Source organism: Peromyscus californicus, unplaced genomic scaffold, assembly GCF_007827085.1.
Source record: "Peromyscus californicus insignis strain IS unplaced genomic scaffold, ASM782708v3 Scaffold_9__1_contigs__length_137607984, whole genome shotgun sequence".
NCBI lineage: Eukaryota > Metazoa > Chordata > Mammalia > Rodentia > Cricetidae > Peromyscus > Peromyscus californicus.
The window spans coordinates 66,290,543-66,312,568 of NW_026294617.1; the positions used below are offsets into that span (position 1 = coordinate 66,290,543).

Genomic DNA, 22,026 nt, shown 5'->3' on the forward strand with positions numbered 1-22,026 from the left:
GAACTGTGAGAGGGTAATTTCTGTTGATTTAAACTGTGTGGCCATTTACTCCAACAGCTCAAAACTAGCATAATATGCTTTTGGGTTTATCTCTTATCTGGGTCCATAATATGCAGATAATGAATGCAAAACTGTACAAGGTAAGAGAGGACAATTCAGGGCTTCCTTACTGTGGCGATTCAGTCAACAGTCATTTAAATGAGGGGATCTCAGGACGGAACAGAATGAATCCTAACAGGCAGGATTCCACAGCCTTCTGGACAACCTCTGCCGGTCAGGTCCGAGGCAGGTTCAAACGACAGTGCTCACAGGAACCCGGTGCGCTCTGCGCCTCTGGGCCTTCGCTCAATCTGCTCTGGCCACCTGGTGGGTTTTCCTTTCGTCACCGCGTGCTGAAAGTTTGCTGCAGTTCCAGGACCAGCTCAAATGTTTCTTCTGTCTATCGATATGATAGGCATGTGTGCATGGATCCAGCAGGTGTGTGCATGCCACGGCACTCACGCAGGGCTCAGAGAACAACATCAGGTATCCTCGCCTTCACCTTGTTTGAGAAAAGGTCTCTAGCTGTTTTTCTGCTCTGGTGTGCTAGGCTAGCTGGCCCAGGAACGTCAGGAGAGTCTCTGCTCCCCTCTCCCTTTAAGAACACTGGGATTACAGACGCCTGAGCTTCAGGACCTGCCTTTCCATGGGTGCTAGGCATGGAACTTGGGGCCTCGGGCTGCATGGGAAGCACTTTTACCCACATCTCCCCATTCTCCTCAAATGCTTCTCACTCCATGGCATCCTCACTGGATATCAGATCCTCTTCCGTCAGCTTTCCCTGAGCCCACATCATACTCAGAAGAATTGGTATTAATTCTGTGGTGAGTCACCTATTCCCGGCACTGTGTCTTACCCAGAGAACACACACCAAAGTTCAGGTGAGTGAAGAACGTACTCTATTGATGGTCATGTGTATTAGAAGAAGAAACAGAAGACAAGAATGAATATTCCCCTAGGATCCTATCATATGAAGAAGGAGCAGATCGAAACGCAGAGGTACATGGGTGCACCCAAACTCAAGTCAGGACTTGGCCTCTGCGGGTCTGCGGGAAGCTGGCTAACCCAAATCTCTGCTTCCTCCTCGGCAGAGCTGGTGGAAGCGTTCTGAGTCACGACTGGGCCAAGTCCCTACATTCCCCGCTGGTGGTGGCTGTCAACGCACTGGTTTTCCATGTAAGACCCACAAAGCAGAGGTGAGCAATGGTCTCCATACTAGTGGCTGCATGATCCCCTAAAATTTCGTAAACAAATTATGTTATTTTTATCTGAAAATATAATTTCACCGTGGGGAAAAAAATCAACTTATTTGCAACATCAAGTTTTTAAATTATAATTTTATGCAGTTTTGATATGAAATTTGTTGGTCAAATATGCAAAATGTAAAAATGCGGAGAAGCATAAGATTGTGAACTGTGCAAACAGAAGCACATCCGGTAGCAGGGAGACACAAATCCAAACGTTGGGAGGCCTATCCCCATGTGTCTAGGCACCCACTGTATCAGATGAAATTCCTGCATGTGATCCTATGAACACAGCTACTTACATCTTAACCATTATCCTTAATATTCTGGAAGAAAACGTAACAGTCATATAGAACGTGGCTGATTCATGACACATCGTGCTTAGATCACCTCACAGACGGAAAGACTAACAGTTACACGTAGAGAAAAGGTTATTACATTTGAATATTAGTAATATTATTAGAAGTATAAGCAAAGGGGGCCAGCAAGAGACGACTCAGTGGGTAAATGCCTGCTGCCCAACCCAAGACTGAGTTTGATTCCTGGGACGCGAATAATGGAAGGCAAGTTGTCCTTGGCATGTGTACACACACACACACACAACACACACACACACACCACACACACATACACGTACACATACACACCTCACAAAACACACACGCACATACATGTACACATACACATCTCACAAAACAACACACACACACACACACACATCACAACATATATACATTCACACACAGACACAGAAAATGAGCACTTACAATGGTTACAGAACATGCCAAAGCACGTAAGATCGGACGAAAGTCACCATGCAGAAAAGGGCTGTCTTGCCACCTTGGCTTGGCTGACAGTTACGTGAGAAAACAGTAAATGACAAATCTGCCTCATAGGCAGGTTTCTCTAAAACTTCCTTAACACTATTTTAAACGTTCTGTTAAAACCATGTGGTTTCATAAATATCCACTGAAAACTGGCTTTGTTTGCTTGTTTTCTTGGCACCTCCACAGTGTAGAGCCAGTCCTACCACATCACCCACAATGATAAACTCCCAAGTCCTCTGGCATGCTAACAATGTCGACAGTAACGCGCATCGGTTCTTTCTGCACACACTGGGGCTCTGTACGTGTTTCCACTCCCTCATCCCACCTGCCACTGCAGCAGCCTTGTGGCGTACACACTGTCAGTCAACACCTTTAGAGGAAGAAGAAACGGAGACACAGAGGACTTAAGCGTTTGTCCAGGGTCCCACCGCAGCAGGTTAAGGCAGGAGTGACTCTGCACACTCTGGCCCTAGAGTAAACATTCCAACAGGTCACAGTGAAGTTCAAATATGCAATTCTAAAGCTTCTAATAGTCACACTGGAAAATATGACCAACAGAAAAATGAACTGGAAAACGTAACTTAATCCATTCTATCTAAACTACTCCACCGTGTGGTGACATAGGAAACCGTTACTGATGTGCTCGGCGTGTGCTTGAGCCCACAGCTTGTTTCAGACTTGTACCATCCAAGTGCTTGAGCCGTGTGCGGTCAGCAGCTCCACCTGGTGTTGGACTACTGCTCCACAGCCTTTTCTGCTTAACAGAGCTGCCGCCACAGAGGAATCAGCACAGGCCTGTGGTCTCTGTGTCTGTCCAGTTACTGTCCTCTAGCAGCCCGTCATCAGCGGATCCTTTCCACTCCGGTTTGAGAGCAGGACAGACAGAAACGGGTCACTGTGCTGAAGGATTCACTTCATGCTGTCTTTGCACCAGCCACTGCTCCAAACATCCTGCCCCAGAACATCTACGCAGCAAACACCCTCAGAACACAGAGGGACAAGGCCAGATCATTTCCTGGCCCCGACAAGGAAACTAATGTTTTCCTCGGCAAATAGCTTGGGTGGATTTCCAGCGGCTGCCTCCTAAGACTCGAGGTGTTCAAACTTGGGGCTCCTCAGGTCTGATACAAACCCACGAATATAGAGCATCGGACTGGACCCCTGGGCGTCACCTGGGAGCCGGAGGAAGCAGGCTGCCTGTCATCCGTCTTACTTTCTGCCAACTTCCTGAAGCCAGAAGGCCAACCCTTAGCATGGAGGTAGGGAACTACCATCTAATGGTCCTGAGTCCTAGCCTTTTAAATGTTGCTGGATTTGAGACTAGGAATCTCCCAGGAAAGAGAGTTTCACGTTTTTTATCGTTAGAACCAAGATCATATAAATTTACGGTCTTAGAGGTAAAAGTCACTAGAAAACAGCACGGTGAAAATTATTACTTTCGTTTCGGTTACTGGAAGTCGATCTCCTGCAACAAAGGTCTCAAGTCCCCGCCCGGATACCTCCCGCTCCGTGAACCCACTTACAGTTGGACACACTGACCTTTCCACAGCACTTGGCTTTGTCTATAATCTTTAATGCAAACTCCTTTCCAGTAGACCTAGGAATAACCATAGGAAGGCGTTAGCTCTATAAATCAGAATAAACCTTCCTTCCCAGCTCCCTCCACAGCACCCACACTTCTGTCCCTTAGACACAGTGTGGAGAGGGGTCATAGGAGGAAGTAACTCCCAAGAAAAGAAAAGAAAAAAAACAAAGCCAGGCTAACTAAATCTTCTTTTGCGTTAATAATTCAAATGGAAGTATTTAAATTCTGTTGCAGCAACACAAGAAAAGAAGCACTTTCTTTACTTAAATCTCAAGACAGGTGTCTAAGAAGAATAAATATAGTATTTATCAGATCAGATTAACGAGGAAAAATAAACCACCACCTGATTCTACAGTTGAAAACTGCCGAATCCTGGCACTTTTAGTACCTATTTTTCCTCCATACCTTCAACAAGATCTGGTACTACATCATTTCCACCCTGTAGACCCTGCCTGGTACTAAAGAAATCACTTATTGGACACAAAAGTCTTAATTCAATACTATTTAATTTTTACTCAATATTAGCATAGTTGAATTTAAACAGGCAAAAAAAACAAAACCCAACTCAAATGAAAACAGTGCGACAGAGACCATCACAGTATTCTTCCAAAGTATTCAGAATACATGTGTTTTCTCATCTGCAGGTCTTTCTGCCAAAGCGCCTTGGTACACAGGGATGTGGAACAGCCTGGAAAGGTAATAAATAAATTTCTCCCCTCATGTTATAAACCACATTTCTAACATGTCCTTAGAAGTTACATTTTAGGTGCCTCATTGTTTTCTCAAGGAGCAATGTGTATGCCAGGGCTCTGGAAAGGCTTCAAGAATAGCAGTTACCTTACATAGCAATATATAAAGGGGAGTGAACCCTCACTGGAGATGCCACAGAATGGACAAACTGTAATTATCAGAACATTCTAGAAAATCAGCCGTTCAGAGCAGGTAGGACAGTGTTCTATGAACACACAGACTTTCATGTGCATCCACCAGGACTTTCATATTGCTTTAAGAGTTCAAGAACAAGCAGAGGTTGGTTCCTTCTGATCTCACAGTCGTGGCTCGTTTATCCAGAGCTATGGGTCTAGCTCAGCATTGCTGCAAAGGTCCAAGGCAGTAACACCGTGTGCACTGATCAGAGTCTGATGTGCTGTTACAGGTTTTCTTGTTCCAGTGGTTCATTTCTTCCTTACTTCTCTCCAGGCTGGTGGATGAGTTCTGATATGTCCTTTAAACCACATGCACACGAAACAATTTTACATATGTAACTGAAGACCAACTGCTTGTGGCCACGCCAAAGGGCTAGTCCCAAGGACAGATTCTTTTAGGAAAGGGAAAAGAGACTCTTTCTAGAAAGGCCTTTCCTTCATGTGGTAGTTTGAATGTATTTGGCCCCATAATCTCACAGGGACTAGCACTGTTAGGAGGTGTGGCCTTGTTGGAGGAAGTGTGTCACTGTGGAGATGGGCTTTGGGGTTTCTTATGCTCAGGATACTGCCCAGTGAGTCTGCTGTCTTCCTGATGCCTCTGAAGTAAGATGCAGCACTCTCAGCTCCAGCACCACGTCTGCCTGCACGCTGCCATGTTCTGTGTCATGATGATAAAGGACTGAACCTCTGACACTGTAACCAAGCCCCCTCAAGTCAATGTTTCCTTTATAAGAGTTGCCATGGTCATAGTGTCTCTTCACAGCAATAGAAACCCTGACAGAGACCATTCGGTAGTGGGAGAACTGTATGTGTGGGAACAAACCACCCGCCACTCACCTGTCCACACACTCTTTAACTACCGCGAAGTTGCCATCTCCGATGACCTTCCCGATTCTGTATTTCTCCAGAAGGGTGAATGACTCAGAGCACCTGTTCCCATTTACACCTGCGACCAAGGATAAATGCAAAGTCTGAAGGAAATGTCAGCATTTCGTACTGACTCCTACTTAGTTGGAAAACAATGAAATACAATGCAATTATTTATAGGCTCATAGCAAAACTAAAGAAACTCCCTCAGCATATTTCCTAAATAGAATGCCTGAATCACCAGTTTTCTTTTGACCGTGTTGGTTGGAATCAGGAACCCACAAAAATCAATAAGCCTAACAAATCCTGGAGTGTCAGTTAGGGAGTCTAACCGGACCTCTTCAAAATTCCTGTCTTGGGCAAGAGGGGGATGGGTTCCATCTGAGGAGTACTCTGGAGAGTTCTCCTTGGTTCTAGTAAAGAAAGTTCTATCAAACTATGTTGAGGCTAAGTAATCAGATCACTGATCACAATGTGTCCTGTTGTCTGTGTTCATCTAACTGAGAGAATGGGAAAAGAGCTAGGAATTGTGAGCATAGACAAGACAGGAAGCCGAGGTCTCGGATTTGAAACAGGGATAACGTGGTATATGGCAGAAAGACTACACACCCTCAAGTGACCCCACTCTCAACGCCTCACTAAAGCTACCCGGGCTATCAGGGGACCTATCGCATCCCTGTTGAGAAAGAATCCTGACGGCCACCAAGTTCAGATGGATGATTTCCTTTATAAAAGCAATGATCAGACTGAGAAGCACCTTCAGGACTCAGGCAACGGTCAAGTTCAGGTCCACCGTTCACATTGGAAGAAGATCTGCCTGGAGCAGAAATCTGCTAAAAGAAGAAAATAACCATTGCGTATTGGGATACATCTATAAATCATTAGCTTCCTAGTCCTTATGTGACAGACAATAGTTATATAATGTCAAATGACTGATACAGGAAATGATACAGAATTTTCTTCTCCTTTTTCCCTTTATACAACATAACACATTAATAAATTTATTTCACAGATACAGTCTCAATTCAGATTTAACATCACAAAAATTCACAGTGCTCTACTTTTTAAAACAAACTGTGCTACTTTTGACTTCAATTAAAAAAATAAAGCATGCATTATGACATCATAGCTAGACAAGTACCAAAATTAGTGCAAATGTCTTAGCACCACAGAGAATTCTAAGAGTTCTAGACTAAATGTCCAGCCAGCTCTTAGTCCAATCATTTTACCTCCAAATAACAGAACATAATTGGTGAACAATCCGATTCTCAGTGTTTCACCTTTTTATTTGTCTTGTCCTGTTTCATTTATATTCTGGCACTGAAACTGAAAGTCGCTCCCAAACTGGTAGCACCATACAAGAATACATCTAAAAGCTAGGATGTTTGAGAGCAAATTCAGAAAGGAGACTAAGAGGAGGCTTACAAAAACAAACAGATTTCATTCTCTACAACTACCAGATCACCCTCCAGGTTCACCTGGCCTCTAACACTTTCCATGTCTCCCACCCCACAAGCTACCACCAGAGAAATCTGAGGGATCCGAGAGCTCCAGTGGGATTTTGTTCCCAACAAAATAAGCCCAGGTCTTCAGCCTGGCATCTAGGCCACGGGCCGTCTCCTCCTCCTAGCCAGTGTATTTCCCACCACTTGTCCTCATGAGTTTCATACTCACATTAGCTCAAACAATTCCCTTTATTTATTAGTTACTTAAACTCCCCAAGCCTACATCTCAGCTCTCAAAAGTCAAAGCAGCAGCACCCAGCTTGAACCTTAGAGACCTGACATTAGCTCACGCCTGGAAAACGGCTGAGCAAAGTCACTGACTCCGAACATTAATCCAAGCTCAGTTAGGGCTTTCCCCCAAATGCCTAACACAGAGCTGAAACGACTGTCTAGTACACAAGTTTTTAATTTGTTAAATCATTCATTCCAAGCTGATTCCTCCTCCAATACAATTCTTCCTAGACTGAAAATTGCCAAAGAAATAAAAGATCCAACTTGAACTAGTGTCGGCCTGGTTCGATCTGTTTGTGGCAAGGCTCTTGCTGTACAGCCCATGCGCATCTTGAACTCATGAGCCCCTGTGTAAGCCTCCTAAGTGCTGGGGTTACAAACATGCCCTGCCAGTTACAACACCCTGACCCTTAGTGGAATAAACAATGAAAAGAATGAAATTCTTCTGCAAAGTGAAATCTCAAAGATAAATAACAAGAGCCCTGCTGATGACTCCCAGGACTCTGAACAAACAGACTGGGGGCTGGGTCATCAAATTCTAACGAATAACGAATAACAAGGACAGGGACCTGTGCACCTCACATCTAAATCTCATTGCCCAGAGTGAGGCGGTCTACATCTGGCTGGGTCAGGCATGGACACCCTCATCTGTCTCCAGTGCTCAGAACTCAGGACACAAGTCCCCACACTGCTTCGGAGATGTTAGGACTAGCCTTCTCAGCTTTCCCATAGGCAGGTAACACTCTCCTATCACCCTTTCTTGTCTGAATGTCCTGACTGACTCCAGAACTCCCTAAGAAGCTCAACATTTACCGCCAGGCTCACTTGCGAGCACTGCAGTGTTTACCCGCTGAGTTCCTGTGGACCTTTGTAACTTCCCTACTGTTTATTTTGAGTAAAGCCCCTCTCCTTTCCTATCCCAGTTCCTGGTGCAGCCGAATAATTATAAACCTGCTTTGTACTGTGATTCCAAGGTGACGGTGAGGAGAAGCATGGGAAGAACACCGGAAATAGAACAGGTGGTGGGAGCCCTCTCTGACAGACGCGGGAAAGCAGTGAGTGTGAAGGCAGAGGCACCCTGTGGAGGGAGAGGGCATGGGGCCAGCGAGGTTCATGTGCATCCAACAGAAACGTCAGTGAATCACTCCAAGTTGTAGCTTTTTTTTTTTTAATCAAATGAGAGCAACTATTTTCAACTCTCAATTTGACATTTTTTTAAAGTGCTAAAGCTTTCCAAAAATCTCTGTATTGAGTTAATAGGAGTGACTTATCCAATATATTCCTCTACTTGAAAATAAGGCTTTTTCATTAAAAGGAAAAAGCCATGAAAAAAATAATACTAAAGGGGATAATTTTACTGTAACACTGATGAACAGGGTCCAAGACATAACGAGAAATAAAATATTATCGAAACTCCTTTCTTTCCTCACGGTTTGATCAAATCTTCAGCAACCACTTGTGCTGTTTAAAAGGATGCAAGGCGAAGAGACATGAGCAAGCGTTGGTAATTCTTTGAGGAGACATGGGACAATAGTTAGAACACTCCTTGAAGGCTGTCCATCAGGGTCAGGGGCTCCTGGCCTGAAGTAAATGTTGAATGGCTAGGAGAGGGAGTCACTTTGCTTAGGATCTCCCTAAGCTACACCTTCTAATGACTCAGCTTATGATTAAATTCACTTGACTTCCCCACCATGCAGCCTGGCCCTCCAGGGCCATAAAGGTTGACTATTCATTATGCTCCCCCGAAAGGCGGCTGTTGACTAGGAAACACTATGGTTAAATAGAAGGTATACTAGTCACTGTGGCCCGGAGACATGCAGACTAAGAGTGGTGAAAACACAGGAAGCCACAATGACGATAAAATTCTATTTCTTTTGCAAATATTTTTTGCATTTCCCTGTCCCTACTAAGAAAATACCCACTTACTCATGGCAACTGAGATATGTAGCTGGTTAATGGTGATAAACAGAACCCACCGGGTATGTAAATAAGATACAAGACAGTGGCTAGCCTGATAACTATGTGCAATCTGCTCACCGGAACCCTTCCATTCCTTAACACCCCTGCCCCCAACAGACTATGTCGTCAGCCCAAATCAGCTAGAACTCCATCACATCTGTGAGTGAGCCCTTCAAGTAAGATTCAGGCTTATTTCTTTTGAGCAAGAGCCTGGAGGAATCATAAGGCCTCTTGTTAAAAATGTCTCCGTGCTTTTACTGCAAACCTCATAATCTCTAGGATCCAGGGTGTCATGGTTGGTCACTGCAGGAACCCCGAAGTCTCACTCCACCCAGTTACCTCCAATGTTCTAACATGAAGGCCTTCCAGTGTCCTGCGTTCATGAGCAAGGGGGCATTGAATAGGAACACATTCAAATAAAGTTCCACAGTTGCTCTAACTTGTACACACTGGGTTGCATGGTGACCCTCTCATCTACCCTAATGGGTTGCGGCCCAGAAGGCTGAACTATCCCCAAACTCACCCAACTAACAGAGTAACTGCCATGTACAAACAGCATCTGGTATTCAATGCCATGATTTATTTTGCTAGGGCACCAAAGTCTTCAAAACTACTTAATCCGCCTCTTTGTTTCTGTTTCTGTCTAACAAAATCAATTCTGTTCAAAGATGAAGTCACTACACGGTGTTTTCTGGGGAAATGAAAAGAGCCTCAGAGTGACCCGTTCCCTAGTTCTGAAAATTATTAACTTAGTTTTAAACACAGCAGCAAAGCAAAAGCTCCTGGGACAGGGGGAGATGGCGAAGGCCAGCAGCTACCGTGGGTTTACATTTCACAGCTTTGAAAGGAGGCTCCGAGTTCAGGAGGTCAGAGAGTTACATCTTAGCCCTGCCAATCGGGTTAGATACAGCCGCACGTTCCTCACACCTCACAAATCTGGGAACCTTTCACCACCAGCAGACCCGAGAGACATCATCAGATAAAACCTCAGCACATCAGACAGTTTATAATCTCAAGATGTCGGGAATGTTCCACATGTACTTTGTTCCTCCTCCTTTCCACCACCAAGAATGCTCACAGCAGAGAGCTGCCAGGCATACACCTCTGCACCAAAAACTCAGGCGTCTCCAAACTGTGTGCCTGACTCTGAAGCCCCAAGTTGCCTTAAAAGTCTTCAGTTTGGACAGATGATGAACTAAAGTTCAGGGAAACGTTTTTTCTTCATCTATCTGGCAGTCGATGACATATTTAGTACTCTTTATTGCCTATCTGCACCCCTGCCCCAAATGCCGTGATTTAAGGACAGCATGTAATCCTGCAGAAGCTGCCGGCTATATCCAAGGGACTCTGAGGAGCCCTGCCAAGAAAAGAGATCACAGACTGAGGTCAAGGACAAAGCCAGGAAGGTGAGAGTTAAGAGAAAAAAAACCAATGTCAGCAGTGGAGTCCAAGACTTGAAGAGAAAAGACTGGCAGGGAACAGGATGGTCCAGACTGTGGATGAAAAGGTCGGGAAAGAGAACTGAGCCGTACAACTGATGAGGAGAAAGACTGTGGCGACCTCCAAGCGGGAAGATGGACAGCAAGTTCAGGGAGATCAGAGTGGGAAACAAAAGTTCTGGGTGCTGGGAGATGAAAAATGGGATTGTTGCTGGGGCAGCCAGACCCAAAGAAGACCAAGGAGCCTCCTCCCAGGCTGAAATGGCTGACCTGTGTCCCTCCTAAGACACTGTGGGAACAGAAGGTCTGGCTCCCAAAGCTGGGTCACAGAGACAAGAGCCGTATGGCATCCTTTTCCTGTCACTTGGTTCCAGGAAAATCCAGCAGCCACCTTTTGAGGACACAAAGCCAGTCCACTGGAAAGTCCCTGTAGGGAGGGACCAGGGCCTTCTGGACCTCCAACAGGTATGGATCTGAGTCCAGAGGTCAGTTTCTCTTGCCTCTACACAATGAGTTATACAGAGACGTCAATTACAAGAGAAGAGACAGTTTATTAAGGGGGAGACACAGAAGAACCTGGAGGTGTTGCCGTATCTTCTCCGTGGCCTGGCACTCAGAGGGCAAGAGAGGAAAGGGGCTGAGGGAGGTCTGCGGGGACCTTTTGGGGGTCGTTAGCATAGTGAGCCTGCTCTCTAGGCTCGCAGGAAGTTCAGTAGACTAAAGTTGCCAGTCTCCTCCTCGCGGCTGCCTTTTGCCTTTCCTGTGTTAATCTATGGAACCTCCTCCTGCAGTTTCCTATTCGCCTGCCTCCAACCCACTTGTCAGCAAAGGAAGAAGTCACCTGGTAAGTGGATACCCTACTCCCATCAAGCCTCAGGTGACTCTCACCCTGATGTGTACCCTGCCAGCTAGTAATAAGAGAGCCAGCCCAGAACCACCCAATCAACCTGTTCCTGCAATCCACCTCCGAAGAAGACGACGTGAGGAAATCAGTGTTTACTGTTGTTAAGTGTTGGGACCCGTGAAAGGGACATGGAAGCAAGGCAGGGGCTACTGGGGAGGGAAGGTCAGGAAGGACAGGAGGAAGCAGTGAGATGCGAGACTCCCTGCCCTTCCCGAACCTTCCTTCCCTCAGCCACAGACCTCAGAAGCTGTTCCTAGTAAACCCTCTGGAGCCTGAACTCCAGCCCCGAGAGCACGGCCTGTGATGGGGGAGGGGGGGGGCCCTGGGATCTGTATTATCGACAAGGTTATCCCTCAGGTCATGTGACCCGCAGCTTCCTGGGCTCCAAGAATGTTACTTAGGATTCATAGGATCTGAATACTTTTACTTTCTTGGAGCTAGGAGCTCTTGGTCAGATGTAGACAAATTTCTAAACAGTCTTATTAAATAAGAGACACAGAGCCAAAGAGCCCAAGAGATCAAAGAAATAGCTAATAGCTACGACTAGCCTTGTCTTACCACCAGAGGGAGCTTCTTCCTGTCTAACTTGAGCTTTTATTGCCTTCCTGTTCTGCCTTCTCATTGGCTCTAAGCCCAGCCACATCACTTCCTCATCACTGCCTGTCTATACAGACCTCCAGGCCTCTATGGTTGGTACTGGGATTACAGGCGTGTGTCACCACGCTTGGCTGTGTCCTTGACCACACAGAGACTCTGCCTGCCATGTAATTGGATTAAGAGTGTGGGCTACCACCACCTGACTTCTGTTTATGGCTCGCTATGACCCCTGATCTCCAGGTCAACTTTATTAACCTACAAATAAAATATCACATTTCCGCACAAATAAAATATCACCACAGTCAGAGTATTTTCAAGTACATAAAACACAGGAATATAAGAGAAAAACTCAGTCTGACTTCTCTCTAGTGTGCACTTAGGTGTTCCGCGTGGACTTTCCTTCATGTGAATCTGAACCTAGAGACCCCCAGTTACAGTAAGAATATCAAAGCTGTCCTGAGTGCTTTCTCTGTGTTTAGTCCAGGGCTTCAGTGCATCCTGTGAACCCTCTTTTTTGCAGAAAAGGGCAACATGGCTTGCCCAAGGTCACACAGCCAGTGAGGGGCCACACCAACACCAAACCCAGCCACTCTGGAGTCCCTGCTTCTAACCACAGCACTCTGTGTCTGCCTCTAAACAAGACATCGAGCTGACTCCAGCGGCCGTGGTCACTGTGCCTGAGGCTGTCCATGCGGCTGAAAACTCGTTATCCAATTCCACCTCACCCCTCTGAACCAAAGACTTCTCTGAGCTGCCAAGGCTTAACTAGGATTGGCTGGAACATTGGCAGAATTCTTCAACAACTAAAGAAGGATGAAAGAAAAACAAGAACACCAGGAGGCTAAGCGCCATTGTGAACCTTCATGAATTGGCCTCATTGCAAAGTCCTCTTGGTGCCAACGCTGTGGGAGGCAGCCAGAAGCCTGCTGTGAAGGAGGCTCCTGTCTGAACTGTGGAAGGGCTAAAGTTAACCCGTAAGCCTCACTTGCCGGAGGACAGGTAACTTCCTGGAATGCTGGGGGCTGTTGTTTATCTAAGATAACAAGCCTCTGTTTTCACTTCTGTAAACAAGGTTGGTTGCCCCAACTGCACAGGATGTGCACAGGAGGTACACAGGTAGGAAGTACGTCAGGAAGGCGGGAAGTACCGCCCCCTTGTGGGTTTCGCCTTCATGAGCACCTAGCTAACCTGACTCTGCACCAGTGTGGGAATCTGGGAATCTCCAGTATGGACCTGGGCAGTGTCTCCATCTTCCTCCTCAGTACTGAATAAAGCTTGCTTTGATTGGACAGTCGTGGATTTGGTCTCTCTCCTCGAAATTTTCAGGTTTAACACCTGCCTCTTCCTTAGGTAACTATCACTGTAAGTGACCATGCTTTTCAGAAAAGCCACCTTCCCCAAATCCAAACAAAGGGAAACCAAGTTTTAATATCTAGAGGCTCCATTTTGGAGTAGCAGCCCGATAGGGATCTGCTGGTTAGAGTACCCGTTAACAATTCTGTTTACAAATTTTGCTCTAACCTCACTGTTTCTGATCAATCTGTTTTAAGACTAGCCTTGATTTTTTTTCACGGTGCCCTCAAGTGGTAGTTCTTACAAGCACAGGCTCTGCTTCCAAATCCCAGTGACTCCCCATGCTACCTGTGTGGCTTCTACCACAGGTCCATGTACACCATTATCTTATACTGAGACACTGTGGTTTGAATATAAAATGTACTTCACAGGCTCATGTGTTTGTTTTCCTTTCTGGTTTTGTTTTTGTTTTTTGTTTTTTTTTTAATGGTGGGTTGTTTTGAGTCAGAGTTTCATGCAGCCCAGGCTGGCCTGGAACTTGATACATAGCTAAGGATGACCTTGAACTTCTGATCCTCCTGCCTCCCCTACTGAATGCTAGAATTACAGGCATGGTGTGGTAGAGTACCACACCCAGCAGTATACTGGGGATCAGCTCAGAAAGTTGTGCATGCTAGGCAAGCTCTTACCAGCGTCAGGATCAAGCGCTGAAACACCCTTGGGTCAGAGCTAGTAGTGCTATTGTGGGTGGTTGTGGAACTTTAGGACTTGACATCTAACAACACAAACCGGAGGAAGTAGGTCACTGAGGGACAGGTCCTTGGAAGGGGCATTTTCCCTGACTCCCCTTTTTTTCCCTTCCTGACGACAGGAAGTCCACAGGTATGAATTACTCCATTTTACCAAACCCTCTCCATCACAATGGACTGACACCTCTGAAACCTGTAAGTCGGATGGCTCAGATATTCGGTGCCACACAGAAACATCATCTAGACCCGGGTCACACTGTCTACTTCTAGCCTGTCAACCTCAGCAAACTCAGTCCCATGGTATTTATCAAGGAAAACCAGTAACTGGGCTATGTGACCGTTACCATCTTACAAAAGCTCTGTGGAGTCAGGAGGATGCCAGGTGTTGACCTTCAGTTCCCAGCAGACACATGTTCCCGGGCACTTCGCCATGGTCTCCTGAGGAAGTCCCAGAGGATCCTCCTTGTCTCCCTAGTTCCTTCACCCTGCCTCTCCCCTCCCAGAGACTCCTCATTCTTTCCCTGGTCTCCCTCCCTTGTGGCCCTTGAATTTAATCTGACCTTCTTTCCTACAGGGAATTTATCAGAACTCAAGCACTGTACAGCAACTGCATCCACTCCTACCCTCCTAAGACACTGCAGTCCCAGCCTAGGACGAATGCATCGTCCAGTGACAGTCAGAGCTACTGAGGTCAGACAAAGACCATGGAACTGAAAGGCCCCAGCATACTTGCTTAGCCTAACGCCATTTTGAGCAAGGCCTGAAAAGTACGGGGAAAGTTCAGTTAGAGGACATGGGCACAGGAACAAACAGGGTATCTGCGGTCGGCCACCTGGCCCCAGAACAGGGAACTAAAAGGTCAGAAAAACAACTTGTACCCTGGATAAGAGCCAAGTCAGCAGGCGTGTCGAGCTCGGGGAAAAACCACGAACTGTCCTGAGTGTAAACCTGGCCTCATATGAATCGTCCAATCAGAACCCTGTAAACCATGGCCTCATATGAGTCGTCCAATCAGAACCCTGTAAACCATGGCCTCATATGAGTCGTCCAATCAGAACCCTGTAAACCATGGCCTCATATGAGTCGTCCAATCAGAACCCTGTAAAACATGGCCTCATATGAGTCGTCCAATCAGAACCCTGTAAGCCATGGCCTCATATGAGTCGTCCAATCAGAACCCTGTAAGCCATGGCCTCATATGAGTCGTCCAATCAGAACCCTGTAAGCCATGGCCTCATATGAGTCGTCCAATCAGAACCCTGTAAACCATGGCCTCATATGAGTCGTCCAATCAGAACCCTGTAAACCATGGCCTCATATGAGTCGTCCAATCAGAACCCTGTAAACCATGGCCTCATATGAGTCGTCCAATCAGAACCCTGTAAACCATGGCCTCATATGAGTCGTCCAATCAGAACCCTGTAAACTATGCTTCCTGCTTCTGTACCCGCCCTTCTGCTGCCCGACCCTATAAAAACCCTCCACTCCAGCCCGTCGGTGCGCCAGTCTCTTCAGCCTCTGGAGGGACTGTGTCGCCCCGGGTACCCGTGTTCCTGAATAAAGCCTCTTGCTGTTTGCATCTGACTTGTGGTCTCGGTGTGATCTCTGGGCGAGGGTCTCTCCAGAGGGAAGACTACCTTCGGGGGTCTTTCAGAACGAACCCTGAGCCAGTCAGCTCCCAGGACCAAAGCCTGTAAAGTGAGGACTAAGCAAGCAGGCCAGAGTTTAGACTGTCAACTGCTCTCAGGGGTTCTCTCCTAAGACTCAAATTTTATTCTAACTCCTCTGGGTTCTCTGTTTAAAGAGGCCAGACCTTGGATGTCCTTCCCCATGCCTATAATACTGCAAAGTTCCTTTAGGGGAGATCCCTACCCTGGCTTGTCTGTCATTACAGCAATCTCTTCAAGTCCCTTTAGCTAGAAATCCTGTCCTTGATGCTTCCTCTTAGTAACCTGCATCCCCTCCCACACCCTGTTCCTTGATTAGAAATATCCCCGTGTGTCTTGTTGGAACTGGGGTTGAAGCCAAGCCCTCCATCACACCAAACCCCACTGAAATGGTCCACTTTTCCTTTTGGTACTCCCCCAGGCTGTTTGACCATCTTCAGTAAGAGGCCAGACTAATTCCTTTTGCCCTTTAAGACTACCTAGACAAGACCCTAAAATTCTAACTGGTTGCTGTAGTTTAGATTGTATGCCTACCATAAAGGTACATGTACAGGGGGCTTGTTCCTCAAGAAGGCATTATGGGGCAGTGTGTGTGTGTGTCGGGTGGGGGGGCACTTTAGAAGGTGGGGCCCAGTACAAGGTACTTAGGTCACTGGGGTAGTACCCCTGAAGGGCTGAGGGGCTGTGGGACTGGATCCCTTGTCTTTTCTTTACTCCTTGGTCATGAAGTAGGCATGATGTACTAGGCCACCACAGACCCACTGGGCTGAGCGACCATAAACCCAAACCTCAAGAATAGTGGGGTCAAATGAACCTTTCCTCTCTCACTGGTCATCTTCAGGTCTTGTTACAATCACAGGAGGCTGACTAGCACAAAACACTTTCCATCGTCCTGACACTTGTCAGTTTGGGGTCGGAAGAATTTGAATTCAGTAGCCACCACTCATCATCTGAGACTCCGCACTCTGCAGAAATTATTCACAATTTGAAGATTATCTTGCTTCCTCTACATGATCTTCTATGACTGCAATGTGAAAGCAGCAGCTATACTCCGTAGGGATGCTACCAAAACCAGGCATGGCTTTGTATCTGAAAACATTCAGCCCACTACTAGTTTTATTTCATCTAAGTTTTTCCTTTTCGACAAACTGACAATTAAGAATTCAATCATAGTATAAACGGGCCTTAGCCAATTTAATACTTCAGAAAAATGCCTTTAAATTTTTAATATATTTATTTAAAGATTTATTAGTTTATTTTTTAATGTGCAGGAATGTTTCCCGTGTGTGTGCCTCCTGTCAAGAGAACACAGAAGAGGTATTATATCTCCTGGAACTGGAGTTACAAACAGTTTTGAGCTGCCAGGCTCTGGGAATCAAATCTGGGTCCTCTGTAAGAGAAGCCAATGCTCTAAACTGCTGAGCCATCTCTCAAGCTCCTAAAATAGTTTTAATTTCATCTATTTAGTGTGTGCTTCTGTATGTGTATGCAATGAATGTGTTCGCATGCAGAAGTCAGAAGACAACATGTAAGAGTCAATTATCTTCTGCTATAGGGGTCTAGTGATCACACTCAGGTCACGTGGCCATCAGCCTTCACTTACTAAACTACCTGAGTTTCTTTCTTTCCTTTCTTTCTTTCTTTCCTTCTTTCTTTCTTTCTTTCTTTCTTTCTTTCTTTCTTTCTTTCTTTCTTTCTTTCTTTCTTTTTCTTTCTTTCTCTCTTTCTCTCTTTCTCTCTTTCTCTTTCTTTCTTTCTTTCTTTCCTTCTTCCTTTCCTTCTTTTTAAAGATAGGGTCTCATTCTGTAGCCCCAGATTGCCAGGAACTCACCATGCAAACCAGACTAGCCTTGAACTTGCAGCAATCCTCCTGCCTCTGCCTCCTGCATGTTGAGATTACAAGCTGCAGCCACCACCCTGGCTAGTTCTAATAAGTGCGTCCTGTAATGAGGAGTAGGTACAAGCTATACATTATCCCTACATGTACTATCAGTCTCATTCCGCACTTCACTGAGGTCCATAACCAAGCAAGCACAAACCAAGGCAATCCGCATTATACTTTTTCTGTTCTCACATCCTTCTCAGGGGAGGGCAAGCTGAGCTTACACTCAGGTGAATAATGCTACCCACTTTGGGAAGCTGAGAACCAAGACCTCCCGCATCTCTTCAAGGTATCAAGATTCTAGACTCGGTAGGTTTTCATTCCTTATTCACACAGCAGTGGTTCTTGCCATTCATTAAAATAATCAAAAAGATTCTTCAACATTCCTAAAGAAAACTTTGTGTTTTTTTTTTTTTTGAGGTGTTTAAGCAACCATTTTCAGAGACTGTATTCTTTTTTGTTTGTTTGTTCGTTTGTTTGTTTTTCGAGACAGGGTTTCTCTGTAGTTTTGGTGCCTGTCCTGGATCTCGCTCTGTAGACCAGGCTGGCCTCGAACTCACAGAGATCCGCCTGCCTCTGCCTCCCGAGTGCTGGGATTAAAGGCGTGTGCCACCACCGCCCGGCTGAGACTGTATTCTTGATACTGGTATATCTGATACAACTTAACACTAAGGAACACATACATAACATACATGGCTTTGTATAAACTTCAGTATTTTCAAAGCATTTTACCACATAAATAATCTGATTGTGTCAATAAAAGAAACATTCGATGTTTAACACCAATTATTTCTTCTGTTTTACCAGACATATTTTATAAATTTTAAAGCACTGGGATTTATTAAATCAAACGAAACATCAAAATTTTGCAAATGTCAGCTCTGTGCATTCACAATCCCCCTGTTGGGTTATTAGGCCAACCATGAATTTTGCTGCTACTCTCCATATTTTTTAACATCATAGTTAACGTCTATTTATGTCTAAATTCCTCACCAAAATGTACCTGTTCTTCATGTGCTATCTTCCTGCAGGTGTAAATGACATGTTGATAGTTCTCCCACGTTGCAGACTTCAATAAAGTCAAGCTACCTTAGCCATACTAAAATCACGATTCCAAAGGGCCTTTTAAAATGAATTATGGTGTTTTCCAATGCTTTGCCACTTGCAAACCATCTGCAGCAGTCAGAATAATAATTTCCTGTACTTTCACCACATTTTGCTCAACCCATCACAACTGTGCAGTCCCACAGGACGTGAACGCGTCCATGTGAGGGGAGTCAGGGAGGCCAGCTGATGTGACGACAGGCTCCAGCTCAGCCTTGTCAAGCTCACAAACAAACCTAACCGTGAAACCACACAAATAACAGACTCACAGAAGCACACCAGCTCTCTTCTTTCATACCTTCAATCCTCTGAAACTTCCCGGGCTGGTTGGAGAGGAGCTAGAGGACTTCGTGGACTTAGGAGTGGAGAGCTGGCTGCTGGGAGTTCCGTTCACTGGACCGGGAAACAATGAAGGAGACAGTCATCAAAACTCCAAACAACCAGACTGTGGAAACACTAAGCACATGCACAAAATGGCTCCCATGAAGCTTTGCTTCATTTAAAGCCCAAAGCAGGTGACGAATCAGCAAAAAGCAAAAGCAATGTCTCTTACGGCATTACAGACAAAGTCAGACAAGGAGTGAAGCTAGAATTATCTGCAATAATTGTGTCCCAACAATGATATAAACAAATACAGAAGACAATCATGGAATTACAGGTGTGAGCGAGAGACCCTGTCCGCACAACCTGCCTTCTAGAAAACACAGACAGATGGCTGTGTTTGTGATGGTCTGTGATGAAGGCCATTACAAGCTGCCAGTATCCATCTTCATCTTGGTGTATGCTAATGGGAGTCACTGAGAAATGTGTATGGCTCTTTCAAATCAATTAGACTGTAACCCAAACACACAGGTAAGTGTGTGTGTGTGTGTGTGTGTGTGTGTGTGTGTGTGTGTGTGTGTGTGTGTCTACCTGCCTTCTTCCCATTCTCCTTTTGGTGCTCAGAATTGAGCTAAGCTTTTCATACATGCTGAGCACATGCTCTACCACTAAACTACAACCCTAACCTTTAAGTATATTCTTAAGGAAAGTGAAAACAACTATTTCTTATAATATTATTTGATTGAAGGCCATTAAAAGATAAACTATTCAAGTACTTTTTAATATAGGCTACTTATTTCTAATCCCCCCATTTTCTTCCGTTGAATGTCCCCATTCTTTAGCAAATGCTGGTAGTTTTCTATACACCGCCTTCTGCACCTCCACACGCTTTGGTAGAAAGCTTGGAGTCTGCTGAGCAGAGGATGGCTAATCCTGTTTGTAGGGGGAGGTCAATCACAGATTCTAGCCTGCAGAGTGCTGGCCAACCATCTCAGTGCCCTTTATGCACATTCCCAATCCCATCATCTAGATCGGTTTCTGCAGTGATCTCATGAAGCTAGTAGTTAATATCTGGGATTAGTTGTTTGTTCTCCTCTTAAAAGTACTTGTAATCCCTCTTACTTCAAAAGTAATCCTCAAGAGCTTTCGCCCAAAGCAGATGAAAGCTGCCATTCATCTTTATGAAAAGCAGAATGAAGCCCCCCCACCCCTTTAAACATGAGGCAGACGGTATTATTTTAAATCACCTGAATTAAGTGTAGAAAGTCAACTGTGAAGGCAGACATCCCACACAGGTGACTCAAGAGGGAGCGCCAGTTCCTGAGTGGAGGCAGAGACTGCAGACCGAGGAGCATACACGGTCAGCCAAACCGTTTGTGAACAGGGATGGCTGGGTTTATGAAGTCAATTTGGTCTATTTTATTGTGCTTTTACAATCGGTAGGTAGGATCTTTTTCAATATTTTTAATCCCCCAAACTCTTAATTTTCCTTTTTTTTTTTTTTTTTTTTTTTTTTGGTTTTTTTCGAGACAGGGTTTCTCTGTGTAGCTTTGCGCCTTTCCTGGAACTCACTTGGTAGTCCAGGTTGGCCTCGAACTCACAGAGATCCGCCTGGCTCTGCCTCCCGAGTGCTGGGATTAAAGGCGTGCGCCACCACCGCCCGGCTAATTTTCCTAATTTTAAATCACTTGATTATCTAGTTTTTCGTGTTTGTGTGTGTGTGTGTGTGTGTGTGTGTGTGTTGACTGTATGGCCATAAGTGTGTGCAACAGAGGCCAGAAGAGGGTATCGGACATCCTCATCCATCACTCTCTAGGCAGACAGTGATGGGCTCTCTCCCTGGACCTATGGTCTGAGTTTCCTTTGCTATGTTGGAAGCCAGCAAGCTCCAGTGACCCTGCCTCCACCTCACATCAGAACTGGGATTACAGGCATCCACAGGACACCTAGCTGCCATGTTAGTGCTAGGATCTCGTGGCTGGTCCTCAACCGCAGAGTGAGCGCTCTTAACCACTCAGCCACCTCTCCAGCCCCTAAAAGCAGTATTTATACGACTCAAATCATAGTTAGATTGACTAAATGGTTATCTATTTTACTATCTATGTATTTCAACACACTATTTAGCTATTTACACAGAGTTTTGTTGGAAGTTAAGTAGACTCAGAAACATCTCTCAAAGCAGCTCTTTCTAGCCTAAGATTGACATGAACAATATTATGTTTACAAAGTCACTGTCTGAAATTCCAGCTAATCCCTGAAGTCGTGGCTGTTGTTGTTATTGCTGCTGCTGCTATTTAAAGACAGGGCCATGATGCATTGCCCAGGTTCACTTCAAATCTCCTACCTTAGCCTCCTGAAGAGCTGGACTATCGGTACCAGCTCAGCAAAGCCTCTGTACAAGCAAGCACTACTGCTTCTAACACTGTGGCTTCTTGTAACCCAACACTCTCCGCCCCTCGTCAGAGAACGAGTAGAAACACATTTTAGAGTCACTGTGGAGTGCCAGCACTGGAGAGACTTTCAGCATTCTACAGTGCTAAACATGCTTCCAAAGGCCTCCTCTAAAGACTCTTTGCCTTTCAAGATGTGGCTTTCAAGTCTCACAACTTTCACTGAGGAGTCTGAGGCTGACACTATCCCAATATGGATTCAGCTGAAGATTTAACATACTGAAATGCTAGTCCTCAATCAGTTATTAAGCATTGCAAATTCAGATTTTTTTTAAAAAGTCATTTAAGTATTCACTGGGCTTTGTCATAGAACAGTAGATGGTCTGAAGACAAATGTGGCCATGAAATATTATTAGTTCAGTAAGTTTCCTCTTCAGACCTCAGGTGACAAAGTTGAATTAATCATACTTGACTCTCTTGAGCCACTTCTCTCTAGT

General features: G+C 45.4%; 1 protein-coding gene across 6 annotated transcripts in view; it reads right to left on the bottom strand.

Moving 5' to 3' along the window:
* Window positions 1–22,026, bottom strand: part of Dclk2 (doublecortin like kinase 2) — a 134,883-nt gene that overhangs the window by 24,798 nt on the left and 88,059 nt on the right. For 3 of the 6 annotated variants that reach the window (XM_052732000.1, XM_052731998.1, XM_052732003.1), the window contains 4 exons: window positions 19,117–19,211; window positions 6,246–6,318; window positions 5,459–5,567; window positions 3,650–3,707 (listed from right to left, as the gene is read on the bottom strand). In XM_052732000.1, coding sequence (XP_052587960.1) covers window positions 3,650–3,707; window positions 5,459–5,567; window positions 6,246–6,318; window positions 19,117–19,211 — 335 coding nt within the window. Of the gene's footprint in view, window positions 1–3,649; window positions 3,708–5,458; window positions 5,568–6,245; window positions 6,322–19,116; window positions 19,212–22,026 lie in introns of all 6 variants that reach the window. The other 3 variants (XM_052731999.1, XM_052731997.1, XM_052732001.1) reach the window with 1 other exon arrangement.